The 27146-nt window shown below is 37.9% G+C and overlaps 1 protein-coding gene across 2 annotated transcripts in view; it reads right to left on the bottom strand.

Moving 5' to 3' along the window:
* KDM4C (lysine demethylase 4C) overlaps positions 1-26734 on the bottom strand; it is a 236753-nt gene extending 210019 nt beyond the window's left edge. Inside the window, exons 1-4 of one of the 2 annotated variants that reach the window (XM_079330009.1) lie at positions 26504-26734; positions 12451-12615; positions 6550-6725; positions 3742-3856 (exon numbers count right to left, since the gene is read on the bottom strand). In XM_079330009.1, coding sequence (XP_079186135.1) covers positions 3742-3856; positions 6550-6725; positions 12451-12594 — 435 coding nt within the window. In that variant the 5' untranslated portion in view covers positions 12595-12615; positions 26504-26734. The remainder of the gene's footprint in view (positions 1-3741; positions 3857-6549; positions 6726-12450; positions 12616-26503) is intronic. The other variant, XM_079330010.1, reaches the window with a different exon arrangement.
* Positions 26735-27146: the final 412 nt, after the last annotated feature.

Consider the following 27146-nt stretch of genomic DNA (forward strand, 5'->3'; position numbering starts at 1 on the left):
GTGAACCTCCCTACTGACACAACCTGAGGCAGTTTACTTTAGTCCTGTTGCTGCTTGCCTCGGAGAAAAGACCAAAGCCCACCGGTCCACAACCTCCTTTAAACAGCTGTAGAGAGTGATAAGGTCCCTTCTCAGCCTCTTCTCCTCCAGGTTAAACAACCCCTGCTCCCTCTGCTTATAGGAGTTTTACTCCAGATGCTTCACAAGCTCCATTGCCCTTCTCTGCTTCCCCAGCATCTCAACATTCTTCTCAAATTCTGAGGCCTAAACTGGACATAGCATTCAAGGTGTAGCCTAAAACAATCCCTGCCCTGGTCCTGCTGGCCACACTATTGCTGGAACAGGCCAGGATGCCACCTGGGCACTGCTGGCTCATGTTCAGCTGTTGTCACCAGCACTCTCAGGTCCTTTCCCTGTGGAAGCTTCTCAGCAATTCTGGGAGATGCTTTCCAGCAACTCTGCCTGAACCTGTGGCACTGCTTGGGTTTGTTGTGATCCAAAGGTGGGGCAAAGTCCTTGGCCTCGTTGAGCCTCATGCAGCTGTCCTTAGTCCACAGATCCATCCTATACAGATCTCCCTGAAGTCTTCCCACCTGCCAGCAGAGCAACATCCCACCCAACATGGAATTCTCTGCAAACTGACTGAGGGTGCACTCATACATCATGTATGCTCCCCACACCTTATACATGGGACCAGGTAAGCATTAGGAATTGTCTTATTGGAAGAAATTAAACTAACAGGAGAAAAATGAAAGTAAAGTATGTCTTTCAGACTGCAGCTGAGGAGAGTGGTAAGAGAGACAGAAAACCGTATTTATTCATGCTTCTTCCAAACTTGGCTGTTCTCTGCAGAAAAGCAGACACCATTGTCAGCACTGAAGTCAGACATGCATAATGATTCCTCATAAACTCAAAATTTCTTCACTTTTCTATGGAACATTTTTTGAAACCAGGAAGATTTCCCCCCTCATCAGTAGCTAGATCAGTCCACATTGAAATCATGCCTTTTCTAGTCACCTACACAGTCATTCTCCTACAAAATTAAATGCTATTAATTATAACAGCAATTAGAATGTAAATAACACAATATTTCCAGCAAATCTTAAACTATATAGAATTTATTTTCTATGAAGCTTTACAGTGTGCACAAAGACTTGTTCTCATAGATTATTTGCTTATCTGAGTTCAAAGCCATCAAATAACCATAAAGACATTTTAAATAGATTCTGGAATAATCCAAATACTACAAGGGTGAACTTGAACCACTGATGGCAGTTAGATTTCAAAGCATGCACTTACAGCTTAGTTTCTTTATTTCTTTGCTTTCACTGGGGGTTTTTATTTGTTTTGTGTGGTCTTTTTCTGTTTCATGCAATAGAACCTTTAGAAAATTTTGCCCCATCTTCCAAACCCTTCAGAACCTATCATCCTGTGGTGTAAAATAACAAATACTATAAAATCTCTAATCTCTCTGGCACAATGCCAACAAGATGGATGCTGGATTCCACAAATAACAATGTTTCTTAAGTTATCTAAATAGCAAAAAATAAGGCTCCATAATGCTTAGGATACAAATGTCTCAATATAAAATTGACTGTTTTTAAGTGGAAAAGAAAATGTAATTGGTAAACTGCTAATCTGATATACAGAGCACAGCAGTATTTCTCACTAATTTTGACAGCCCACATACATGTATGTATCACATTTTCCTTAGTAGTTTTTTACCTGGAATCCTGTCAGATATTTACCTCAAGTGTAACAACTGTAACACACTGTTTTCTATAATATGTATTTTGTAAAAAGTAAGCATTTGTTTGTTTCATGCAAATAGGCTACCATGACAAATTAATTCCACCATACACTTTCTCCTGAATGCTGCCCAAAATGTCAGCGATTTGTATTCATCTCGTTTCCCCAAATAATCACAATCCTGAAGGAAATGGAATGAAAACAAACTCCAATTTCAAAATTCAAAAACATCCTTCTTAATACTATCTTCAAGCACTAGAACATGAAAAATATTAGTTGTGCAAGTACACCATCTGCTGGCCAAAAATGAACTGCGGCAAAATTATTCTGAGAGACAACATTTTGATCAGCGGATCATAACTTTCTCATCAACACTTTGGTACCAAAGCATATTCCTTCTTTTCCTCTATACACCAAGTGGGCTGCAACCAGCACCTGGCTGTCACATTAAGTTTTCAATCTGTTCCCATTCCTTAATGTCAACTCCTTTCACTAACATTTTTCCTTTGTTATTTGTTTTCAAATGATACCCATTTTATTATAGGCATCATTATAGGCTTTTCTTTGACCTCCCTTCCTCGTCTTCCCAAGAGTATAATTCAGTAAGACGGAAACCCCTCACCTTCTCTTTGACCAGTCAGCACTCTCAAATTGCCTTTCACTGCATTCATTCCCTTCTCTTTGGAAATTTTGCAAGAGTAAACTAACATACTAAAAAAAATACAGTCCAAAAAAAGTGTACATTTGTAACAATTTTACCATAAGGCATTATTTGCCAACAATAAAGGAACAAAGATCAAAGAAGAAAAAGGGCAAGCTTCTATTTCTTGAAACACTGTTTTTCTGTGTGTGCCTCGTGTTGGTCTTCACAGAGCAACAGCAACCTAGAATGTCTCCCCACAGAAACATTCCAAATTAGACTCTTCAATTATTTTCTAAGTGATTTCTTGAAGTTGCTATGTGACACACAACAGAATTTGAACTTGATTTCTCTAAACAACATACTATTGGACATTCTTAGCTGTCTTTCAAAGATCACATAACTCAGTGCAAAATCTGAATTGCCTTCAGCCATGGTCTGGTATTTATCTCTGGACAGTCTTCAATTTGTCTTCTGTGAAGAACTGTGCAACACCAGAAGAGCCTCAGACCATCTGCCACAGCAAAATCATACTTTTTTTCCTAATTATTGGAAAAGGCAGTTACACAGAACATGAAATAAACCAAGAACTTCACGTATGGTACTTTCTTTTCATACAAGTTTGTCCTGTACCTTTTAAATCCTCGAATCTTTTCTGAAATGCTAACATTTTTTTTCTTGGTCTCATTACTTAAATAATCCTTTAGAAATCTAGTTCCTGTCGTACTTACATACAGTAAATGATATCAATGGATAGTCTGTAATTCTTTGGATAATGACATCTGTTTTAAGAGTCCCTTAGTTATCCATGGAGATCTTGGCAAGTAACCAGCAAAATTAATTTCCTTAGGAAATTTTAATTTCATCTGTTTTAATTGAAAGGTTAACAATATGAGAAAGTACATTTCCAGGAAACTGCAGACATTCCAAGCATGAAGTACAGCTACCAGTATTCCTCAGAAAGAGATATAAAAGTGTCCATGTTTTAATTTTAAAGTAAAACTTAGTTAAAATATCTCAATTTCCACAGATACACACAGGAAACATACATACTAGAACATGAACAAACAATTAAATGAGTAGGAAAGAATCTCAGAATTCTGGAGAGTTCGAAGCGAAGAAAGGGAAGAGTCATAATCAGGAAGAATAGCAATATCCTACTGTCTAAGGACAGAAATGTCTGACTCTTGCAGATGTAGAGATAATTTCAGCCTTGCTTGGAGGGTTTAAAGAGTAACACAAAGATTTCAAAAAACAGATTCCCAGTCACAAAGCAAGAGTGTATCCTCTAAGTAGAGTACCCTTGAAAACAGGGCTGGAAGGTATAAACTTCATAAAAAAACTATGCATACTTCATCATAAATGCTCCCATTGATATCTGCTCCATAAATTGGTGCCACAAAAGTCAAGTTCTTCCAGTATTTACGCTCCAGATCTTCATAGTCTACATATCTTGGAGTGCGGTATCTGCAGAGAAAGAGGTAGGCAAAGGTTCATCACCATCTTTCAACAACCGCCTTTACAATGGACTATGCTTCTGAACCTCCAAGGTGAAGTCACTGTATTTCAAATTCTCTGAAACAGAAGAATTACCAGATGTCCTAAATTCTTAACCATATCATGCAAACCTCCTATGTGACAGCGAGAGTAACTGAAGCCCATCCACCAACCCACACAATATTTTCTTCAGTCTCCAGCAGCAAATCAGCCCATGTACCAATCATGCCGAGGCTGATCCCCTCCCTTTTATTTCTCTTACTTAAAAAAAGACATATATGAAAAACAGAATTAACAAGTATTTATTGTTTTCCTACCTCACTACCAGCTCTGAAAAGGCTCAGATATAGGTCCTGTAGAAGCCTGTCTCAGAACAATGTAAACTAACTCAGCCATGCTGCCCTCACAGGCAAAGCCAATACGTTCTTCTCTTCTTCCTGCCCCAGACAAACCTTTCAAGAAAATCTGTTGCTTCAAACAGCTGATTAAAAAAATTCTATGATGAAGAGAAAGGAAGTATTTAAGGGAATTTTTTGCTCCTTTAAAACAACACAAGATACATGACACACACTTACATGTTTAAATATACTTATGTAAAAAGTTACTCGCATAACCTTTCAAAATCTGGTGGGAACACAACACAAGCACACTACCATAGAAACATCTATCAACAGCTTTGCCTCAGGATCCTTTGTCAGACTTGTGTACTTCCATGTTTAGTCTCCAGAAAAGAAAACTTAGTCCCCCATTACTGCAACTCTGAGAACTACAGTTTCATAGTAGAACTGTCAGTATGCGACTGTTTAACAAACTGAAAGAAAATCCAAACGTAAAACACTGAGGCCAAGTACATTTACATAATGTAATTACTCCAAACAAGAGATAAAAACCAAATTAGCAAAATACATCTTAACTAAAGCTGATTGTATTTCTGTTGGGCCCTGAATAATATGCACATGTGAACTCCTTGATTACAGGATGCAGATATGCTCCTATTTTCCACAGGTCAAGTAGAGAAGCACTTTGGTTCATTTGTGAGCTCCAAATGCCTAAACAAGTAAAATATGAAATGCATTAAACTGACTACACATGATCCTTTTAAAGGACCAAAGCATTTAATCAACTATAATGTAATTTAGATGTTCATGGCCCTTCCCTCTTACCCAAAGGAAACAATATGCTAATACTAAAAAAAAAAAAAAAAAAAGTCTTCAACAGAGAAGCCTTCTCCTTTAAGGAACAAAATCACTGTAATGGGAGAACCTCTCTCAAACCTGACAGTAAGAAATACCAACAGCAGTAAGAGTGTTACAAAAGACTACATAATCACATTTTCTCCAGAGCACTGACAAGTATCTGGAAAGACCTGCAGCTAATAATAGACAGGAAGTCCTTCCAACTATTCTACATTTGCATGTGAAATTAAGTTGCCATCTGACTTAAGTAAAAATAATAAAAATTCCAATCAGAAACACTTCCAAAATATTCCATGATGAACACAATAAACTTAACGAACACTATGATACATACTAAAAAATTCCAAGCATTTCCGCATTAATTAACTATTTTAAGAAATAAGTGTATTTCAATTTATTAGGGGTTCATATAATGCAAACTTTAACATCTACGAAAATATTATTGAAATTACATCAGATACCATATAGGTATTACAATTTATTCTCACCTCTAATATTTACTAAACAAATAATTTCAAAAACTACAAAACAGGTCCTCCATTTCCAATTACCAGAGAGAGAATACCATGCAATAAACTTAATTTTGCACATATACATGCTATTCATTGTAACTGGTGGGGAAAAAAGGGGCTGTCAGTTTTGCACTATCACAAAGGCATGGATTCTATGGAACATTTGATAAAGAGCCTTCTTAAAAGCTTTACATGTCCCAGTTTTTTCTGATCTTGATAACAGCTTCTATTCTTACACCTAATTTCTTAATTAACCTATAATAAAAACTTGCCTTCAAAGTAAGGGCAGTATTACCTTCCCTCATTCAAATATCATTTCTTCCTAAAATCCTTTGACTCCAGAAACTTCCACTCAGTTTTGAGAAGACAGTCAAGTAAAATATATCCTTTTAAATGATAGGCAAGAATTCATTCTATCAATTTCCTCTGATTAAAATGCTCAACAATTTGAAACATTTCAGTACACTGCTCAGCCATTCTTTTTTTCCCCCCTCCCATAATATCCATCTTACCATAGCACTGATATTCACTAGATACCACTGAGTTCTCCTAGGTTAACACAAAAGCTTCTGGATTGGTTATAGAAGATAGCAGGGTTTTCAGAAGTACATGGTGATGAGCCATTCTAGTATGTAGGAATTAAACATTAATAGGTGTAATCAAATTACAACTCAGATACACATCAGTATTATCTTCATTATTTTCTACATCTTCTGGAAGATATATGAAAAAGGTAGACAGAAAACCATCATGTCTCTGGTTTTTCACATGCTTTTTTGCTGCCATGGTATCAGATGCTTTCAACAATGTAAACAAAAACAATATTCACATTGTGGTACCCTTCCGTACCTTGAGAGACAGGGAAAAAAGTAAAAGAAATCACCTGCCTTCCATAATTCAAAGAAACCACAACAGGTGAAGATAAATATTAGTCTTACTAAGCAAGCGTACATACTTGTCACTGTTAGCAAGCTGCTTGAACTCCTTTACCGTCATGGGCTTTTTCTGAATATTGTATTGTGTGAAAAGTCCAGACTGGCCAGTGACCATCTGTTGAATTGGAGCAGGAATCATTAAATCTTCAATATCATCATAATGTTTTCTTGGCTTCCATTCCTTCGGTGGGATAACCTTTAAATTCAGGAAACAAAAGAGAACATCACAGTTGCAATAACAATTCAAAACATCCTGGAAAAAAATTGAAAGAACAGTTGAATATGCCCACATGACCAAAAACATTTGCTTGCCAGCTGTTTCACATTAACTGATACTGTAAGTGCTCCTAGACAATGTAAAAACCCATTCAAAACATGCACAGTATCACCTCAATTCACAAGAAGCAACTCACCAATCTACAACAATTCACAGACAAATGTGTAAAAATACACATTTATACTAAGAGTTGATAATTTTTTTACAATTGAAAGACTTTAAATTGACAAGTAGTTTGTAAACCATGACATCATATATGTTTAGTGTTAAAAAAATGTGTGGATGTTGCACATTGGAAATACAGTTTAGAGGTGAACATGTAGGTGCTAAGTCAAAAGTTTGACTCAATGATCTTAGATGTCTTTTCCACACCTAATGATTCAAAGATCTAAAATTTTTATCCTCAATTAAAATAAAAATTCCTAAAAAACCTATCAGTGCCCTGTCTAAACATTATTCATCATAAACAGTGTGTATAACTCTTTTTTTCAGAACAGTGAAAAAAATACAGCTGTTTTAGATTTCAGAATCTGTTCAATTTATTCCCTATAAAACTACAGGGTACAACTCCATTACAGTAAGAGTGTGCACTAATTTATATACATTAGCTTTTATAATTATTTAATCCTCATAACTGAAGATTAAAGCTATGTGCAGATTAACCAGCTGTAAAGTTAACACATTTATTTCAAATACTACAGTGCTACCCATAGTCTATGAAAACTCTTCAGCAGATTCTAGAGTGCTAGCAAAAGAAATCATTAAGAACTTCAAAGAAGTCTGTAGTCATACCAATGTTCTTTAAGAGGCTGGGTAATTTTGAACATTTCTTGCATGTATTATTTCAGTAGAAAACAGGTAACTCTAGATGTGAAACTGTATCACTTCTAAACAGAGGAACAAAAACTTTTAATATATATTTTTTGGTCTTGTTTCGTTTTTGAACTTTCACTTGTCAAAAGGCTTAATGACATGATTTTTGATCCACTCATAATTTTCATTCTTCTGCTATTATCAAATCAAATTTCTACGAACACTGGCTTGGAAACTTTTAAAGTATCTTACAACAAAGCAGGACAGTTTCTACAAACATGCAACAAGTGAATCATATTATTTGAATAATTAATTCATAATTCAGAGGTATTATGAAAGACTGAAATTTTATGGTTAAAGGCTTAAACATTGTTCTTAAATACTTTTTCACGATTATGGTGAAACTGTATAAAAAAAGCTGTGCCCACCTAAGCTCACCCCTCCCTGAATATGCCTGGAACTTTGGACTGTGAGTTAAAGCATCTAAGCAAAGATAAGACCCTACAGTTCAATTGACATAATTGTTCAATTATCTCAGGTCTAGGGAGAAGTAGGCAAAGCTGAGGGAGAAGAAGGCATTCACAAGAAAGCCAAGATCAGCAGCTGTACTGAAAATCTGCCTTGGTTGGGATTGGGGTAAGGGAGGCCACAGACCCACAGGCCATCTTGCTCACATTCCTACACTGGGAAGGAGGAGAAGTTTTGGGGGTGTGGCATAACTTCTGGTCAGAAGGACTGAACACTCATCCTCCCTTACACTCAGCAAATCCCCCCCATCCCTGGGCACCCACATCCACGGAGCATTCATCTGAGAGGCAGCTGAGGAGGTGACATAAGCCATCAAAGATCCTGAAGCAGCCCCAGTCTCCCTCCTGATGCAAAGGGATGCAACAGATCCAGAGCCTGTTGCAAGAGACAGTACCAAACTTGACCCCTACTAAGGTCAGCAACCTGGGCATTCCCACCTGACCCAAATATATATCTAGCTACTAAAGTCTGTGGGTTTTGAAGGACCCTCGCCACCAAGAAGACCAGAAGAAGGTGGTGAAGATGTCATTGGAAACCACAGCAGTGATATTTCTACTTAACCTGTCTCTCTCTTTCTCTCTCCCTTTCCCCCCCTCCTTTTCCATTTCTTTCCATCTCTCTCTCTCTCTGTTTACTATTAAACAAAACCCATACTTTTGACTTCAGCATATGCTGTCATCTGCACCATAATTCAGGCAGAGTTATCTCTCTAATACTTTTAATAATGGGATCAATATGAGGCAGTCTTTAAGCTACACAGCTAGGCCATTTTCTTACAAGCATTTTAGGATTCCATCTATAAGCACCCCCTAGAAATTTCACTATTTCGTATCTCCATGAAAGTAAGAAAATCTTAACAAAGATAGATCTTAAGATCATTTTCTACCTTTGGAAAACAATCACAAATAGGCATATTGTAAAGTTAATGTATTCAGACAATCCAGAGAAATCCAATCAAGACCATTACTGCTAAAAGCACACAGTGAAAGACAAACATCAAGCGAAACAAAATTTATCTAATAGTACCATACTTCCATAGCTAATGTTCTAATTTTATACATAAACAGGTATTTCTATCTATTTTTACACATTTTTTTTTCCTCTCAGCTTCCATAGGAGTTCTGCTGTACAACAACGACTTAGCAAGTTTTAGTGTTTTGTTTGCTTTTAGAGAAAAAAAATAATTCAATCATCTTGTGATTCCTACTTATTTCTTTCACAGAACTCTTAAATTATATGCACATTAACAAAATACAAAATGTTAGTTTGGAAGCAGAGAAGTCATGCATTCAGAATATATGCATAGAAATCAAATATGTGCATAGAGATTTCCATTTTCATGATTATTAAGCATGAAGTTGGAGGTTTGGCTCAAGTATATGAATACTGAAAAGCAAAATTTGCATTATCTTATTTAGTCCAAGGTCAGTATGCTTTAAGCAATACAATCTTTTTTGTGAACACAGGTTCAAAATATTCCCTTCCAGATAACTGGACTATGCTTATTACTGCTGTAATTAGAGTGCTGGTTGAAGAAATTAATTCTGTGGGGACCAATATGCAAAATTTTTTTTTAAAGAAGATAAAAATTAAAATAAAACTTCCTGCCCCAAAGAATTTGCATGTTCTAATGAAGACAGGGACAAGGACGGAAGACGTTAATACATCGCATTCAAAGCAACACACAGCTAGCCAGTGTAACAGCTGGAAATAATGACTAGGTCTCTGTGGTTTTACCACTGACCTGTCCCACTGAAGCATCTTCATATTTCCTTTAGTAAAAACAACCTCTTCAAAGCCAAGCAAGCTAGATTTATTCAATGGGAACAAACTAGATCAAATTCATCAATCATGTTTTTGAATGCTCAAATGTGAAAAAGGAAACACCTAAGGCAAGGCTTTTTCATGTACACATTTATTTATTTATTTATCAAAGATCCTAAACAAGTCTAATATGATTTAGTGTGATAAACATAGTTTTAGATAGGGATGTCTTAGTTATACCATGAAGACTGCATGTCAGTACTAGTGAGGTCAATGCAGAGTGCTATCAGCACATACATTTCTGTTAAATGTACTTTCATATACTAGTAATCTCCCATAGATCTGGTTGTGAATGGCACTGCCTACTACTTCTATGCAACTACTTCTTCCCAACTTATCTGAAAATTTTCTTGCACTTGCCAGTATCTATTTTCACAGAGTGTCCTGAAACACACTTTGCAGTGTGACTGCAAATTAACTTAACTCTTGCTCTGTATTAACGCAGCTTGAGTTTTTGAAACACTTCATTCTTTGGTAAAGACAAGCAATCTATCAGTGTCCCTTGTTTGCCATTTTTCCCATTGTTTTCAGCCTTTGTCTTCCTTTTTAAGTATAGAATCCTCTGCAACAGTAAGACAAAAACAGGTTTTCTATGCCTAAAGCTCACTTCAGATTTTCAAAAGCCTAATGGCAATTTTTTTGCCAATTTGCTCAAGGGATGCCACAGTACATTATCTGCTTTGGAAATGGTTTGATATTATCTATCTAATACCTTAATTACTTGTTTCAGACATAGTATTAGGAACTTCAGGGATGGTTGCAGATTTTTTAACATTTTATTTCCCATACTCCTTCCTACAATATGTGGAAGCCTTACAGACATTTCATCCCCATTTACAGACACATATTGTTCGACACAGGTAACAGGTCTCCCCTTACACGTTCACATATGACCCAAATTGTTGTGTTGGGTATGACTACTTTGATAGTGCTCTCCATTCAGAGATTAAATTACTCTTTCTGCAAAACGCATGTAGTTTCTTCTGGTAGTCATTATTCTTCTTCATACCTGAGACTGTACATCCTGAACTTAAAAAAAAAATTAGGTTCCCTGGAAGTTAATTTTCTATTACTATCAAAACTGGTTTTTTTCCTGCTATTTTAAACCCAATATTCAAAATTCAGAAAATTTCCCTTAAACATTTGCAGTATGAATTATTCACTTGACAAGATTGGTTTTAAACATAATTAGTTGGTTAATTTTCATTTATAAATTTTTGTGATGTTATCAAAATACAGTGAAAAACGGAATACAAAAATCTCAAGACAACCTAGTAATGTGTTGCAAGTACCTCACAGACTGAAAACAGTGAGAGATGCTTTAACTGCTGTTCAACCAAGCAAGAAGATACCACTACAATGAAGTTTACTGTTCAAGATTAAAGGACTGCAATACGTCATCCCCATACAGACTAACAGGTTCCAGAACAGAGCTGGACATCGGAAAAATGAAGCCCGGGCTTTCCACTCTTGCCTATTTATCACATTTCTAATTCTGTTTGCAGAGAAAAGTTTGAGAATACAACCTATGTACTCTATCAGCTGAAATTAAAAAAAAACAACCTACAAAATTTTCAAAGAGTGAGGAGTTCAGTTTTGCTTTGTTTACATGAAGCAGGAGGCAGGAGTGGGCAGGGGGGAAAACAAGAATTTCAAGTTTCATTCCTCCTCACTTAGATTCTAAATGTCTTGACCACGTTACATTAGCTTCAAACCCCACTGATGGAGACAGCTATTCCCATGGAGTATTTACAACAACTAAGCTGGTATTTGCAGACTTGCGCTGGTTTCTGCTGGTTTGAAAAGTGGAAAAACAGATACAGCATAAACAATTATATGATGTATTATTATATTACGTCAGACTCATTACCTTAAACCTCTGACAAACACTCTTTTTGCTAGGGGAGGAACTCCTGTCATAAGGTCCTGGACGTGCCATTGTTGAAAGAACAACACAGCTGCGGCTAGTGTGCCTGATGTTCTCATTAATAAGAATATAACATGATCACCATTAAAAAGAAAACTATTCCATTCAAACACTGCCTTACCATATTTACATTCACCTTAATGAAGTGGGATTATTTCTCCAGAAAAGCGTTACACAACCCTAAACCACCAAGTTCAACACCTCAGGTATATCAGGACTACTTTAAATTATACTATCAACTCCCAGTTTTATAACAATTTGATAAAAAATAGTTTAAATCTACTTAGAAAGAGATCCTATTTTGCTTGTAAACTTGTAAACATTTCACAATTAGAGATTAAACACTATGCATCATTTTCATTAGTCTGCACAAAATATCAGAGACGCTGAAAGGCTCTTTCCTAAAACAGTAACATATCATTACCTACTCCATGAAAATTATTTGGAAAAAAAGAATTAAATAATAAAACGGTCAGGTTTGTAATCAGCAAAACACAAGTAATGGGAGATAAGGTATTAGAAGCATTTTTCTTCTATGTCATAAAGGTTTACCTTAGCAACTCCAGCTCTATGAGCACCTTGTGATTCCATGTGTGCTAAGTATTTGTTGAATTCCCTGAATTCATCCATCGAAGGCCTAAAAGTCATGATTTTGCAGCTTGGGTTTGGAGGACTATCTGAGATAACAGCAGCCATTCTGGTTCAGTTTCAATCCAGCTGTTAAAAAAAAAATCATACACTGTAGAGAACAACCTGTAAAAATCAATTCTGACACTCAATATACATGGTTTCAAACAGGAAAAAAATATCTAAGATTATCTGCCCAGGCTAGTATAAAAGGCACAAAATAAATCTTTACTTTTTATCCTTTCTCATTTGAGAATACACAGCCCTCACCCAGAACAATTTCACTACTGTAAATGACATGAACACAATCCAGTCCATACTTCTGCTTTTACAGCATGTTTTCTCAAGTTAACCTAGCATCTTCCTGTGTAGATCCATCTGCACATTCTCTGTCCGGAGAGTTTCATTACATAGCCATAACCCAGAGTAACAAAGCTACATGTTTGATAAAATATCACTATTTCCATTCAGTAAATAGAGAAAACCAACGTACTAGGTTGACCGCTGGCCAAATGCCAGTGCACTCACTAGAATTACTTACTGATTTTCTAGTGCAAGATAAGGATTAGGAGGAGAGCAAAGCAGGTTCAAAACTTTAACATATAAAGAAAACTTTACTAACAGAATAAAATGAAAAAATAGTAAGAAATCAGAATATACCTACAAAACACTTCTCCCCTAACTCTTCTTTATCTTCCTACTGACAACATAAGGAGAAAAATTATTTTCAGTCAGTTTACCACTTTTAAAATAATCTTTCTTCAGTTCACATAGGGAGAGGAGTCTCTCTTGCCATGCCATGGAGACTTTTCCCCAAGAATCAGTTCTCTCATGGTTTTAATTTTCACAAATAGCTATCACCAGGAAATCTGCAATCATGAGGTCCCTCCCACAGTTTGGTACCTTTCCCACAACTACCACCACGCATCATCTTAGTTTACTGGAGTGCAATTTTAAAGATGAGCTGTCCTAATAGACAAACAAAAGTTCTCTTATCTCTGGGAACAGAGATTTTCTTCTGTCATCCCTGCGGCAAGGGTTCTTATCTCCCCCATTTCTCTCTGTTCAAGCTTCTCATTAGATCACAACTACTTCCACACCTTCTTGCTTCAACACTTTTGCTTAAAGCTGTGGCCAGAACATTACATCCCCCCAAAGCATTCCATGAGTTACAGGAGAAAAAAAAAAAGTCAGATATATCAATCATAGCTTCACCACAGCCATATAAGAGAATTAGTCCAAGACTAAGGCATCTCCTCATTCTCCTCCTGTGGACACTGCTGAAGGCCTAGGCACATTTTAGCTAGGCCTTTTTCTCAAGTTCTAATTATTTTTCTCAGGCCATGAAAACTTTCCCAGCTCCAGCCAGGATTTTTCCCAGGCTGGAGACTTTTTCTCTATTGTAAACGTAAGACAAAGAATCATAACAGAGATAAACACCTGCAAGGTCCATGAGAAAGCCAGGAAGAAGAGGTGTCTTCTCTGACCAATGATCTGTTTGTACTTTGTTTTGCATGAACTACCTTATTTAAGGCAACAGCTTTCTTCAATAAATTGCTCTTTCTTGCTCTTTCCTGCACCAAGCAAGAGAGTATCTTGTTAGTGTTTTGTCACCACTCCGTGATTATTCTCACACCAACATCCTCCCTTCTGGGATTTGACTCTTTCACTGATACCTTGGTGTCTCCATGTCATTTTCTTTATATGTCTTCACCCTTTCCTTTTGCTCTCACTCCAGAGAGGACTGATGTCCTCAAGTTTCATCTGTGAACTGAGGAATTAATCTCACCCAGACCTCCATATGGCCATGAGATCTCTGCCGGGCAGCAGCCGATGTGGCTGCACAGTTTTTTCCTGGCCCCTGCCACCTTCAATTCCAGCCACAGGGCAGCTTTTCTGCGTGGAGCTGCATTCTCAGCCACATGATCCTTCCAAGATGCCAGCAGGATGGCTCTCGGCAGCTCATGGCCAGAGCTGAGCCAGGCCTGGCTCCACCCAAAGCTGAGCTAGAGCTGGGCTGGGCCACTGGCCATGGCTGGAACTCAGCAGCGTCAGAATCTCAGCCAAGCCACACCACTGGCAGACCTGGCTGTGCAGCAGAGCAGGGCCTAGCCCAGCCAGCTCCAGCTACCTGTTCAAAAGCCAGAAACAAGACAATTTTTCCCAAAGCTTGCTCATCTTTAAGTGTGATTTCACAGAGGCATATTCAGCTCTCTTAAATGGTGTAACAGCGTGTCAGTATTCAAAACTAGTCTGCTGATTGGTTCTGTCAGGTCTGAAGGAAGCTGCCATGGTCCCTACAGGGAATCACTTCTGTAGCTCATGTATTTTTCCCTTAACTAAAAACTAAAATACGCTAAATCACAACAACCAATTTACTCACTTCCCTCTCACACTGCAAATACACAGGAAGAGCACTTGGATTTTCTAGTTCTCACCATCAACAGTTAAACAACAGGGTTATATTCCTGCTCACTCTCTGAAAACTTCAACAAGAGAAAAACACAAGTAAGCTATACACATAATATGAGCATTTCCTATCATTTCCATTTTTACATTGAGACTGACTAATATTTCATACCAGGATACACTACTCATGAAAGGACTGATCTTTAGGCAAATGACAGATAAACATTATCTTCCAATCAGAAGGTGTTGCAATTTCCAAGTATAAATTACCATGTTGCATCTGTCATTCACAACATACTTCACTAACCTTACAAAAAAACTGCTTTTAACAAATTTCTTCCAATATGTTCTAATTAGATCTGTGGTTACCTCAACCCTTCATGCCAAACACTGAGTGCCAAACTGGCAATTAAGTACCATACAGCTGATAACTTCTCCCACCCATAGTAAGATTGGAAAGAGAATCAGGAAAAAAGTAAAAATTCACTAGTTGAGATAAGAACAATTTAATAATTTAAACAAATTAAAGCTCATTTTTATTTATTATTATCATAGAGAGAGAGAGATAAAACCCAAAATAGCCCAGGTGATACACAACACAAACTGATCAGCCAACCTTCTGGGTAACTCACCCATATTGTACACTGGGCATGGGGTATTGAACGGCCCTTTGGCCAGCTCAGATCACAATTCACAATCTGCATAACAAACAAAATTAACAACTTCCACCTAATTATGAAGACATATAGAGCACTGGAAAGGCCGAATTTTTGCCCAGCTTCATTGCAGTGTAAACAGTACAAATCCTGCCTTTCACAGATGTTTCTTCTATCAGCTTCCATCCATCTTAGGGTCCAGGCCCCTAAGCAATGAGCACACAGACCAGCCAGCTGTGTTACTTTCTGTAAGAATTAAACTGTTCAATCCATGCTTTTGTGTAACCCTTCTTCCTTAAAAACACCTTTTCATTAACTTACTGGGTAAAGCTACTGCTTGACTAGCACAATGCTTGCAAAAACTCCTTCAGTATGTAACATCTTTAGATTAAGTGGCAGAAAGATCATAAAGGCTATGCAGAATTTGCCATGCTAGAAGTCCAATAAATATTGCTAATTATTTTATGATTTCTTAGTAATTCAACACCCTCTTTACAACTATGATCCATCTATCAGCTGTAACTTTTTAAATCTGTTTCACAATTTCATTATTACATTTCTTCATTACACAAATGACACATTTTTACAAATACCAATCTAAAACAGTCAGCACAAGTACTGAGTTACAGAGTCTCAATTTAACGCAAAAAATCACGCTATGCTACAAAATAATCAGAAAATGTTGGCCTTCTAATTCAATTCTATTAACTTCCAACACAATACATAGGTCTTTCAAGGACTTTGTGAACTCCAGAATCCTACATTCCTTCTCCAAACAATGCCTATTTCTGGTTTTTCCTCACATGCAAAAACTCAGTTACACCCTAGCCAAATCATTAAGACAGGAGAGCACAAGATATATACTCTACTGTAATAGTTAAGAGGCCTTCAGAGATTCTTTTGCAAAAAAAATTCACAATTATTAGGAGACATTCTAATGCAAAATCCGCACTGCGATAATATTATTGCTGACTTAATTATTGCACTTAGGTGTATACATAACTACCTATTTCGTGATGCTACAAAGCTGTACAATCTAAGAAATAAAACTTCCAGAGCTTTTATTTACTACTACACAATGAAAATGTGCAAAAAAGAAGTCAAACATGCCCAGGCTACACTGTATAAAGTAGAAAGAAAAGTAATGTGTACAGAGGGAAATTTTACAGTTCTTTTAAGTCCCTCATATCAGAACTGTAATCAGACATTTTCTGTCCTCTTGCAAGATAGTACTGCATGCCGAAAAAGATGCCCATAATTACCTAGAAAAACAAAGAGTAGTATGAATAAATGTGAACAAACCTCCCTCAAATTATCATGCATTAGTACTTTACGTAACATTAAAAGAAGCTTTTTAGCTGATCAGGGAAAAGCTTTAGCCAAACAAGCCAAAGCTATGAACCTGATCCAATAAACACCACAGCCTGTTCATAAACTTCAATTTCTTGGTGACCAAGCAGTCTGCCTATGCCTTAAAAGTGTCTGATTAAACTCAGAATTTAAATAAAATACAAGCATGTAGTTTGTCCAAAGTTGCCAAGTGAAGAGCTAAGTTGTCTAGCTAATAACTAGGTTAAAGAAATTTTTTCTTTTGGAAAGTTTAAAGCCATTGTAAAGCCTTGTTAAAACTCTCAAATCATCAGCCAGAAAAATATTAATGCTACATTAGTCTTAATACTACAGAAGTGAAAACATGGTTAGGAAAGTTCAATAATCCACATCTATGCCATTATGTAGCCCAAGAAATCTAATGAACTAAAAACACCACAGTTCAATGCCAGAAAAGCTCACACACAGCAAGATGAAACCTCATTAATTATGTAATTATTTACATACTCCAAGATGCAAATGCATTTCACTAGTTATGATGATAGGAAAAGTGTTTTTTAAAACAAATACTGCAAAATCTGAAGTGCATGGCTTGTACAGATATGACAAACCTGATACTAAAGAGCAGAAGTGTATATTATAACACATTGATAATACATTTCACATGTTTTTTGGTAATTGCAAAATCTACATAATTGTATCTTCTATATCCTAAGAAAAGGAAAGACCTCTATACCCCACCACAGTCAACTAAAGGTTGTTTTTACAATTCAGTACCAGGCAGGTACTATTTCCATCCTCCACTACCAAAACACTGAACTGTTTCTTTGTAATGTCCACAACTTGCCCTATAGTTACAGCTGTCAGAATACTAAATACAATCTGTTGGTGAAAGTGTTAAACACTGTTCCTCCATGTAGAATATTCTATGCCCTCAGAAGAACGCAGAACACATTACTTCCAGAACTGGAAACCATCTTCCAAGTTCAATTTATTTGATATAGATTATAGAAATCTAAACTAGCAATTGTGTTTCATGAAACGACAAGCAAGACACCAATTCACACAACTTGAAAATACTAAATCAGAACAAAATACACTAGAAAAATAGCATGTGTTAATCTGCAGTTAGTTAAAAGGCAAAAAACTGTAGCCTTCACTGCATTACTCTAACTTTAAGTATTTACAATATTCTCTCTCTGCCTTAATACTATACTCTGAGTGCTATACATTTCTTTTTGCTTCTAGTCTAAAATAAGCTAACGAGTACTGTGAAATCCACCCATCATCAGTGGGGAATCCAAATTTTGTGGCTCCAGATTACAAAAGACTTGACAAAACAGTTCTCCCAAAGACGCTTTCTGGGAGGCATCCTCTTGACTGCCTACTTTGGGCAATCCCTCTACTGAAGCACTGTTATAAAAAAATTTAAAAATAAAAAATAATTTTAAAAAAAAAGGAAAACTACATCTGTGAGCTTCTTGGCCTGCGGTGCTCTAAGGCACCAGCTCTGGAGCTCTTGGCTCCTACTTCGTCAGGTTATCTTAAATAAGCAAAGCAGCTAATAGTTAGAGGTTATTTATTACAAAATACCCCTTATTACAAATCACATCAGTCTCAAAAGGTAAGCAGACAAGCAATGACAAAGAGGTAGCAAAGCAATGGCAAATGCAGTGGCAATAAGCGAATGGCTAAAAGCCAGAATGGCTAAAAGCACCAACTCTCCCCAGTACATACTCTTATATATGATTTTTCCAACAAGCTAAGACACAAACTCAGACCACCACTCCTTAACTTATTAGAATTCTAGTTTCTTAGCACCCTAGGTTATGTAGACAACTACTCATACAAGCTAACTTGTTCTATGTGAAAAATGTAAGCAATATTCTTACTATAGCTCTATTATGACCAAGTCCTGTCTACAACTGTGGGCCTGGAGCCTCTTGCTGAATGTATCAGTATGTTTCAACCCTCACTAGAACTCACTCTGCTACTCTGGCATTTGAAACCTTTCACTTACTAAAAGCATTAGAGCTCACCCTAAAACTTACTAACTTACTTCTACTTAAACATCTACTTTATGTGTGAGTGGCCTAATGTACTTCAATCCATCCAAAGGTTTTAATTCAATCCCTGCACTCTAGTTTCTCTCTGAAGAATTCAGAGAGACCTCTGACTCACTGACTCCAACATACAACCACTCTCTATACACAAAATCACTACCTAACATGGAAAAGCAGTAAATAACCATAGGCCACTGCATCATACAATAAATGTGCTCATATTTTGAAAGATAAGATTATTTTATTCTGTGTGCTCTAATAGATAAAATTGCAATATCCAAATTAAACAAATTACATAAAGCAAGTTCCACCAAAAGAAAAACAAAGTAGAAGATAGGAAAAAAAATCAAATCTCTGTAGGTCACCACTTCTCACAGATAAATTAACTAAAACATTTTTCCTTTTCTTGCAAATTTTCACCCACACTACCTGCAGCAAATATTTGAGAAATAATTCATCCTGGGAACTTTTTTGCAGTAGACAACAAGAAGAAAATACACTTGTCCAGAGAACTACATGCACAGGATTTTTTTTTTTTTTAGGCTATTTTGCAAAATAACCATGTTTGCACCACCAGCTCTGCGCAGGTTGGAAAGGAAACAAGAAGTAGAAAATTGTGTCTTAATCTATAATAGTTTCAGCACCTATTTTACATGTAAGTAAAAACACCGTGGGTAGATTCACCATTTTTAAAAAGTTGTTAGCATATTCTGTAAGTATCCATCCAACTCCTTGTACTGTTCAACAAAGCAAATTCAAAAACCCAAAATACTTCATTAGTGCACTTCCAGTTAACTGAAAACATAAAAGCACACTTTGCATGTTCAACTATTACTGAGCACACAAAGAGTTAATTCTCAGTGTAATTTGGGTTTAAATACTTATGTCTGAATTGTTTTTTTAATAACAGTAAACTTGCAGTCCTGCCTGCTTTATGTACCCAGCTTCAAAAGGGATCCTATCTATCAGGAATTCCAAATCTGTTAATTAGGTTATTTGATTGAATTAACAGTGGAAATAAATATACAGAACAAAATGCTTTGTATTTGTGATAGGAGGCCAGTTCTCATGGTTAGGTATGTATTCCTCAGATAGTTACCATTACCAAGTTGGAATGATTCAAGTTTATAAATGTTAGGAGCATTGAAGATTTTAATAAATTATACAAACTTAAGAAATCAGGAATCTGGGCAGATAATCATATTCTGAAGATCCTGAAACCACCTCTATTTTACCACAAAGCTTTGAGTAGTCTGCAAGCTTCATTTCAAGTTTACATTTCTTTGTCTAATACAACCCTACAGCAACAATGTTTCAAAACTATAAATTGGCTTAATTTGAGCCCATAAATTCTGAACTGAAAAATGATCTGAATTAATTCCCGGGACATTCTTCTCCCACACCAGGCTCCCAGCATGAAAAACAACTTGAAATAACTGATCTGGGACAAAGGGCAAGGAAAAAAAAAAAAAAAAAAAACAAAAAAAACCAACCCAAAACAACCCTACAGGAAAAAAAAAAATCTACAGAAAAAGTATTTTTTCTCATTTTTATCTGCAACCCATGACACAAGAGTTTCTGCCTTTCTTTAATTAAAATACTGGTATGAAATCCATCACTCTAACTGGAAGCAGCATGTAACAGCCTCCAGCAATTTCAAAAGCAAGTTATCAAGAACCTAACCAGTCTCCACATCTCCACAATTGCTAACAGCAAGTATCTAGATATAAGTAAGTGTCGGGGTAGCTCATAATATGCATTTTCAGAATACCATCTCATTCTTCAGCCACGTACATACCAAGGAATCTTTAAATACAGAGAATATTACTGCATTTTGCAGAGTTTGATTATTTTTGCCCACAATTTTGAACCTTTCCAGGCCTTTGAGATCCCAAACATTTAATTATGAAGCACTCTACAATCAAGAATACATTGTGATATATCTTTCTCTGTGTATGTTGAATATTCATGTTTAAGTTTAATCTCATAGCTCATGTGCATACTGAGAACAATTATCAAACTGCTCATACTTACCCTCAGACCACACCAGACATAGAGATCTTTACCACGTTCTCATGCAGTCTATCCCTCTCTCAAGCTGAAAACTTCTAGTCTCGACACAGAAAATTCATTTCATATTTCTGATCATCCAGTTTCAGTAAATCACTTTCAGTCAAGGGAAAAGAATATCCAAGCTGAAAGCACTATTTACGATGCAAGTAAACCATCAACTCACACAATGGTGTAACACTTTCAAACTTGGGTCTAGTCCTCACACAGTCCAGACAGTGGTTTGGCCTAGCTCTCAGTTTTCAAAAAGCTAATTTACAAGCACCTAAAATTTCAGAAAAATATTCATTGCTAATGTAACTGTGCTGGCTTTGTAATAATTTATTTTTTGGTAAGAAAGGAAAAGAACTGGGAAAGGAACTATAATATCACTGGGGATAGAAATCACAGGTGGTAGATGTGAGCTCCTTCTTAATTAAGCACTTTTTTAAGCACAGTTTCAATTAACTCCTTCAACAGGTCCCCTCCTGAAAGATACCCTTATAGCTTGGACTTTACGAGTCCTTAACATCAAAGGATGCATCTTTGTTTCAGTGATACACTACAGTAACTGTGATAATAATTTTCCAAGGAACCACTATAGGGCAAATCCTTTATTAAAAGCTGAACAAGGACAGCATGAGGGGGAAAGAAAAAGAATAAACAAAAAACACCAAACACATAAACGAGGCTCTAAAACCTGAGAAACTGAAAGATGCACTTGTTTCTCTTAAAGCTGCTTATTTATGGAACACCAGAAACTGCATTTCTGCACCAGTAAAACAGCTCACCTTCAGTGTGAGCAGTTCCACTCCCATAAAGGATTTCGTAATTCAGATTTTATGCAATTCTCCAGCACTCACATTTTGGTTTAATTTACCACAGACCAAATACCTAGTGGCCAGGCTATATTTTTCTGTTATGACTGAAAGCATGCTCACTAAAGCAAACCACACATATGGTCAGCTTGCATGACCAAAAGCTCCTCATTCCAAACTTATCCCAGGCCCCTGAAATGACATACAATTTAACAAGAGTGGCAGACCACCTAAGGAACTCATAGAATGGTATCTGGGAACTACATGGCTCTAACCCACAATACTCTAACCCACAACAGTATCACACAAAAGGAGCAAGTTCAACTCCAAAGGGTCCTGAGGAGAAGCTGTATGAGGGGCAGCTAAGGCCACTTGGTCTGTTCCATCTGGAGTAGAGGAGTTTGAGGGGAGACCTCACTGCAGTTACAACTTCCTCAGGAGGGGAAGAAAAGTGGCAAGCACTGATCTCTTCTCTATGGTGACATGGCAGGACCAGAGGAAATGGCTCAAAATTGTGTCAGGAGAGTTTTAGGTTGGATATCAAGAAAAGGTTCTTCATCCAGAATGTGGCTGGGCACTGGTTCCCCAGGGAAGTGGCTACAGCATCAAGTCTGATAGTGTTAAAGAAGCCTTTGGACAATGCTCTCAGACACATGGTGTGATTCTTGGGGTGGTCCTGTGCAGAATCAGGAGATGAACTCAGGGGTCCTTGTCCGTCCCTTCCAACAAAGGAGATTCTATGACTTTGCACAGATCTACATCAGTAAATGCAAAGGAGATTTCCATAAGGGCAACAGAACACTGTGAGTTTAAAAGTTTCACCAACTCATGTTAAATATAAGCTATGCTACAACTTTGAAGGCAACACACCAGTTAGGAAAGCATTTTTTTCCTCTATTATTATTTTTCCAGTTTTGAAATATTTATCATAATTTATTCAAATCAAATACTCCAATTACTTCCATCAAGTCATGAACAGACATGAAGAGTTTGACTTCTTAAACTTGGAGTTTCTCCCACTTTCCTGTTTCTATGTCTTTATTTGTAGCTTACTCTACAGACCTCTACACTTTTACCCAATTTAATTTTAAATGGAAAATACTCTTCTTCAAAGCAATTTGTGATTATAGACAATTTATCCAGCTCCAAAGGACAGGTTCATTCCATAAGCTCATTTACCATTTTGGCAATTTATCTACTTTTTTAATCAAAGAAATAAACTATGAAAGCAAAATAAAACTTGACTCAGGACAGTCATGTCTGCCATACAATATCTAGGTCTTCCTGGAGACAAGTAACCTGCCAATAACTAGTTTTTTAATTTTATTAGACAAAATACCACAGATATAATGAGCTAAATCCCAACAATCCAATCGAGTCACTCCATATTTTACTGGCAGAAATGCCACAAAGGAACTGGAGCATGTTTTGTTTGTGAAAGTTCCCTAAAGTATTTGCATCAGTCAATGAATTATCCTACTTTGTCTGAAAATCAGAAACTGACTAGACAACTGGATTTCTTTTCAGTATTCAGTTTTCACTAAGAGATGTGTTTTGAATTTTTAACTCTGGCAACTTTAATACCTTAAATTTAAAATCCTGACATGTTTTCTAATCTTTATTTATACAGATTATAATGACTGTATAGATTGTCCTGATGCCTGGGAGAGGCTACCTGGAACAGAGGCTAGACATGTTTTCAGGGTATACTGTCCCTGAAAATATACAGTGCCCCAAATATATTGTCCCAAATATCCTGTCCCACAAATGTTTTACATAAACTGAATTACGGACAAAAATGAGTACTTGCATAACTCAGTGGTACAACTACTCAGACAAAGCCAACAACCCAACTGCTATGTGCAATTTAAACTGGTGAAATGCAGTTAGAGGAATGGGCAAGCCTACAGCAGAATTCATTATGACATGCAATACCACCTATGAAACCTGAAGTAAACTCTAAGTCTTTGTATAACAAAATATATAATATATAACAAAACAGTTTATTTATGACAGATATTGAGATTTTTGGACCAGTAAGTTCTTATTAACACTCCCACTATTTGATTTGATTATACCACAATTACCATCCTCCAAGTATAAAATATTAGTTATCTTCAGAATATCCTACAGGTCTTCTGTGATTCTAAACAGAAATCAAAAGAACTCACCACATCACTTGCCAATTTTGAGATATAAATTATCAAACTATCAAGTGACTATGGAGATTTTTTACTAGAGAAGTACTAAAATCTTAACATTTCAGGGCATCACTTTTTGAACCATTCCTGTGATCATTCAGAGACCTTGCAAATACCTTATAATATAGTTTTTATATATTATAGATTGAATTATAGTAATATATCTTCCCTTCAAAGCTCCACTAAATTCATGCTTCAAAAGTTGTTAGGTGAGGCTTTTTTAATTTACACTGGAGGTAGCAGGACGAAAATACCACCTTTAACAGCACCACAATCCTATTCACATTCTGTACAGCATAACATTGATTAAACATATCTCACCTAAAGAAAACTAAGAAAAAAATTCAATATCAAACTGAATTACCTGCAGAACTAAGAAAGAGACTAAGAGCTGCTTAAATTCAGAAAATCCTTAATCTATAATCTACTCCACCCAATATTTTGCAATACAATGACATATAAAATTCTACTTTTAGCAATTACTATGTTTGCTTATATTACCTTAGGAATAGTCCAATAATGAGAAAAAAAATATAATTTTATTATTTGAATGCAATACTGATTGTGCACTCAGATTTAGTGCAGCACTATTTTTTTGATTTTTTAGAAATTAGCTCAAGAGATACAAAAATCTGCATGCCGTACTCAGCAATAATTAAAGAGTAAAACTTTCAGGATTTGATTTTTTTTCCTATTTTATTGCATTTACCATTAAAAAAAAAAAAAACAAAAACAAAAAAAAAAGACATGAGAGAGCAGATCAGTAGGGTTTTTTTAAAAACAAACACTGACCAAAGATTTTTGTCTCATATACAACTCTCAGCCTGTACACATGCCTGGGTGATATATATTGTTTCCTGGGTCACTCCCTAGAAACTGCTAGCTGCTACACCACTCCAAACCTAAGCTGAGGAAAAAACTAGCATGAGGGTGTGTTGGTGCTAGAAAGATAAAAGAGCGGCAAAAAAACACCAACAAGACCCTCTCTTGCTTGGTGCAGGAAAGAGCAAGAAAGAGCAATTTATTGAAAGAAACCATTCCTTTAAATAAGGCACTTTGTGCAAAGCAAAATACAAACAGATCGCTGGTCAGAGAAGGAGACACCTCTCCTCCCTGACTTTCTGACAGACCTTGCAGGTGTTTATCTCTGTTATGATTCCTTGTCTTATGTTTACAATAGAGGAAAAGTCTCCAGTCTGGGAAAAATCCTGGCTGGGGCTGAGAAGGTTTCATGGCCTGAGAAAAATACTTAGAATTTGGGGAAAAAACCTAGCTAAAATGTGCCTAGGCCTTCAGCAGTGTCCACACGGGTGAGTAGTTCAGTTTACTCTCATTTTAACTACTGAAACAGAAACCTTTTCTTGTGTTTGGAAAATGTTTCTCTGAAGCAATGCCATCAGCTATTTATGACAGTAAAGGAAAAATAAAGGTAAAGCCCAAGTCAAATTTTATACCACAGACATAAAAAACCCCACTGCCTTAGGTGGCATGAAGTTTCTTTCTTGTGGAAAAAGTGATTCTGCTTAAAAGGCGCTGGTTTAGTAGCCACTAAATGATAACTTCAGTACCTATAGTTGCTAATTCTCGGCAAAGAATCATAAATCTGCACTTTAAAAAGTAAAAAATAAATGTCATTTATCCTCTGAGCTAGTATAACTGTTTTAAGAAACACACGGACACGTGAGTATTTTTCCTAAGATAGTTATCTATGAGAAATATTTTGCACACTTCTCACTCCACTTTCCCAGCTAAAAACAAATGCACAGAAGAGAAAGTTTATTAAGGGAAGACTACTACCATGGTATAGAGACCTGATCCCAAAACAGCTTAGAAAGCGTGTTATAACCACGGCCGAATGTGGAACAGACGCTTAACCCAGTACTTCGCTCAGCACTCAACTCAAATCTTAGCTACAAGCAGGAACAAACGAGCTGCACCACAACGAGACGGTCTGGAAAGCCCAAATCAATTTCATCAAACCCCTGGCAGATACGGAGAGAGGCAAAAGTCTATTTCACTCTGTCCACGCACTTCGAACTCACGGAGAACCCGCTCGATCTCGCGGAGAGCTCACACCGGCAGCCCCGATCCAGAACGGCCGCCCGCGGGCAGGAACGCCAGACCTTTTTTTTCCCACTCCTGCCGGTTTCGCTTCCTCACCCCGGTCCCAGCCGCCACCCTCTGGTCCGCCGCGCGGAGCCTCGGCACCCATCCCTTCCCGGCGCGGCGGGGCCGCGTCCCCCCTGACGGCGGCGGGAGCCGCCCGGGCCCCGGGCCCGCCCCGGTGATGCCGCGTCGCCGGCATCCGCCAAGCGCCCCGGCTCCGACCCGGCCCGACCCGCTTCGGCCACCCTGCCACCTCCCCAGCTCGCCCCCGGCCCGCTCGCAGCCCCACACCTCCTTCCCGCACACCCGCGGCCGCAGCCAGGGCCAGCTCGGCGCTCGCTCCGCACCTGTCCGGGAGAGGCTTCAGCGGGCAGGCGCGGCCGGAGGAAGGGATGAGGGGCAGAGAGGCGCGGGGCTGGGCGGGGCGGGGCGGCGCGGGACAGGGCAGGATAGGACAGAGCAGGGGAAGGCAGGGTCCCGCCGGGTCCCGTCTCCTCGAGGCTGTCGCCCCTTGCCCTGCCCGCACCGCAGACTCCGCGTTCCCCGATTTCGGATGACAGCTGTTGGATGCGCACGCGTGCTCGCGGGGGGCAGCGCACGTGACCCAGGGCGCGGCGCCTTGCCCCGTCACGTGGCGGGAGCGGGGGCGGTGCTGAGGGCGCTTCCGGGCGGGGAGCGGCGCGGCGGCGGAGCGGGGCAGCGGCGCGGGTCAGGCCGATCTGGCAGCCTGCTCGGTCGGATCCACCCGGGCTCTGCCCGCCTGGAAGGGCCTGCCCGCTTCTCCGCGCCGCGCCCGTCAGCGACTTGTGTGCCCACCGGGACACAAGCTGGGGTAAACGCCGGCGCAAAGCCTAAAACAAAGTCGGTCTGTTACAGAGTTTCAGAAACACAGAATCAGCTAGGTTGGGGAAAACCTTTGTGGCCGTCGAATCCAGCTTACGACCGAACACCACCAAGCCAGCTAGAGCATGGCACTGAGTGCCACATGTT

Source organism: Erithacus rubecula (assembly GCF_903797595.1).
Source record: "Erithacus rubecula genome assembly, chromosome: Z".
In the NCBI taxonomy this organism is placed as follows: domain Eukaryota; kingdom Metazoa; phylum Chordata; class Aves; order Passeriformes; family Muscicapidae; genus Erithacus; species Erithacus rubecula.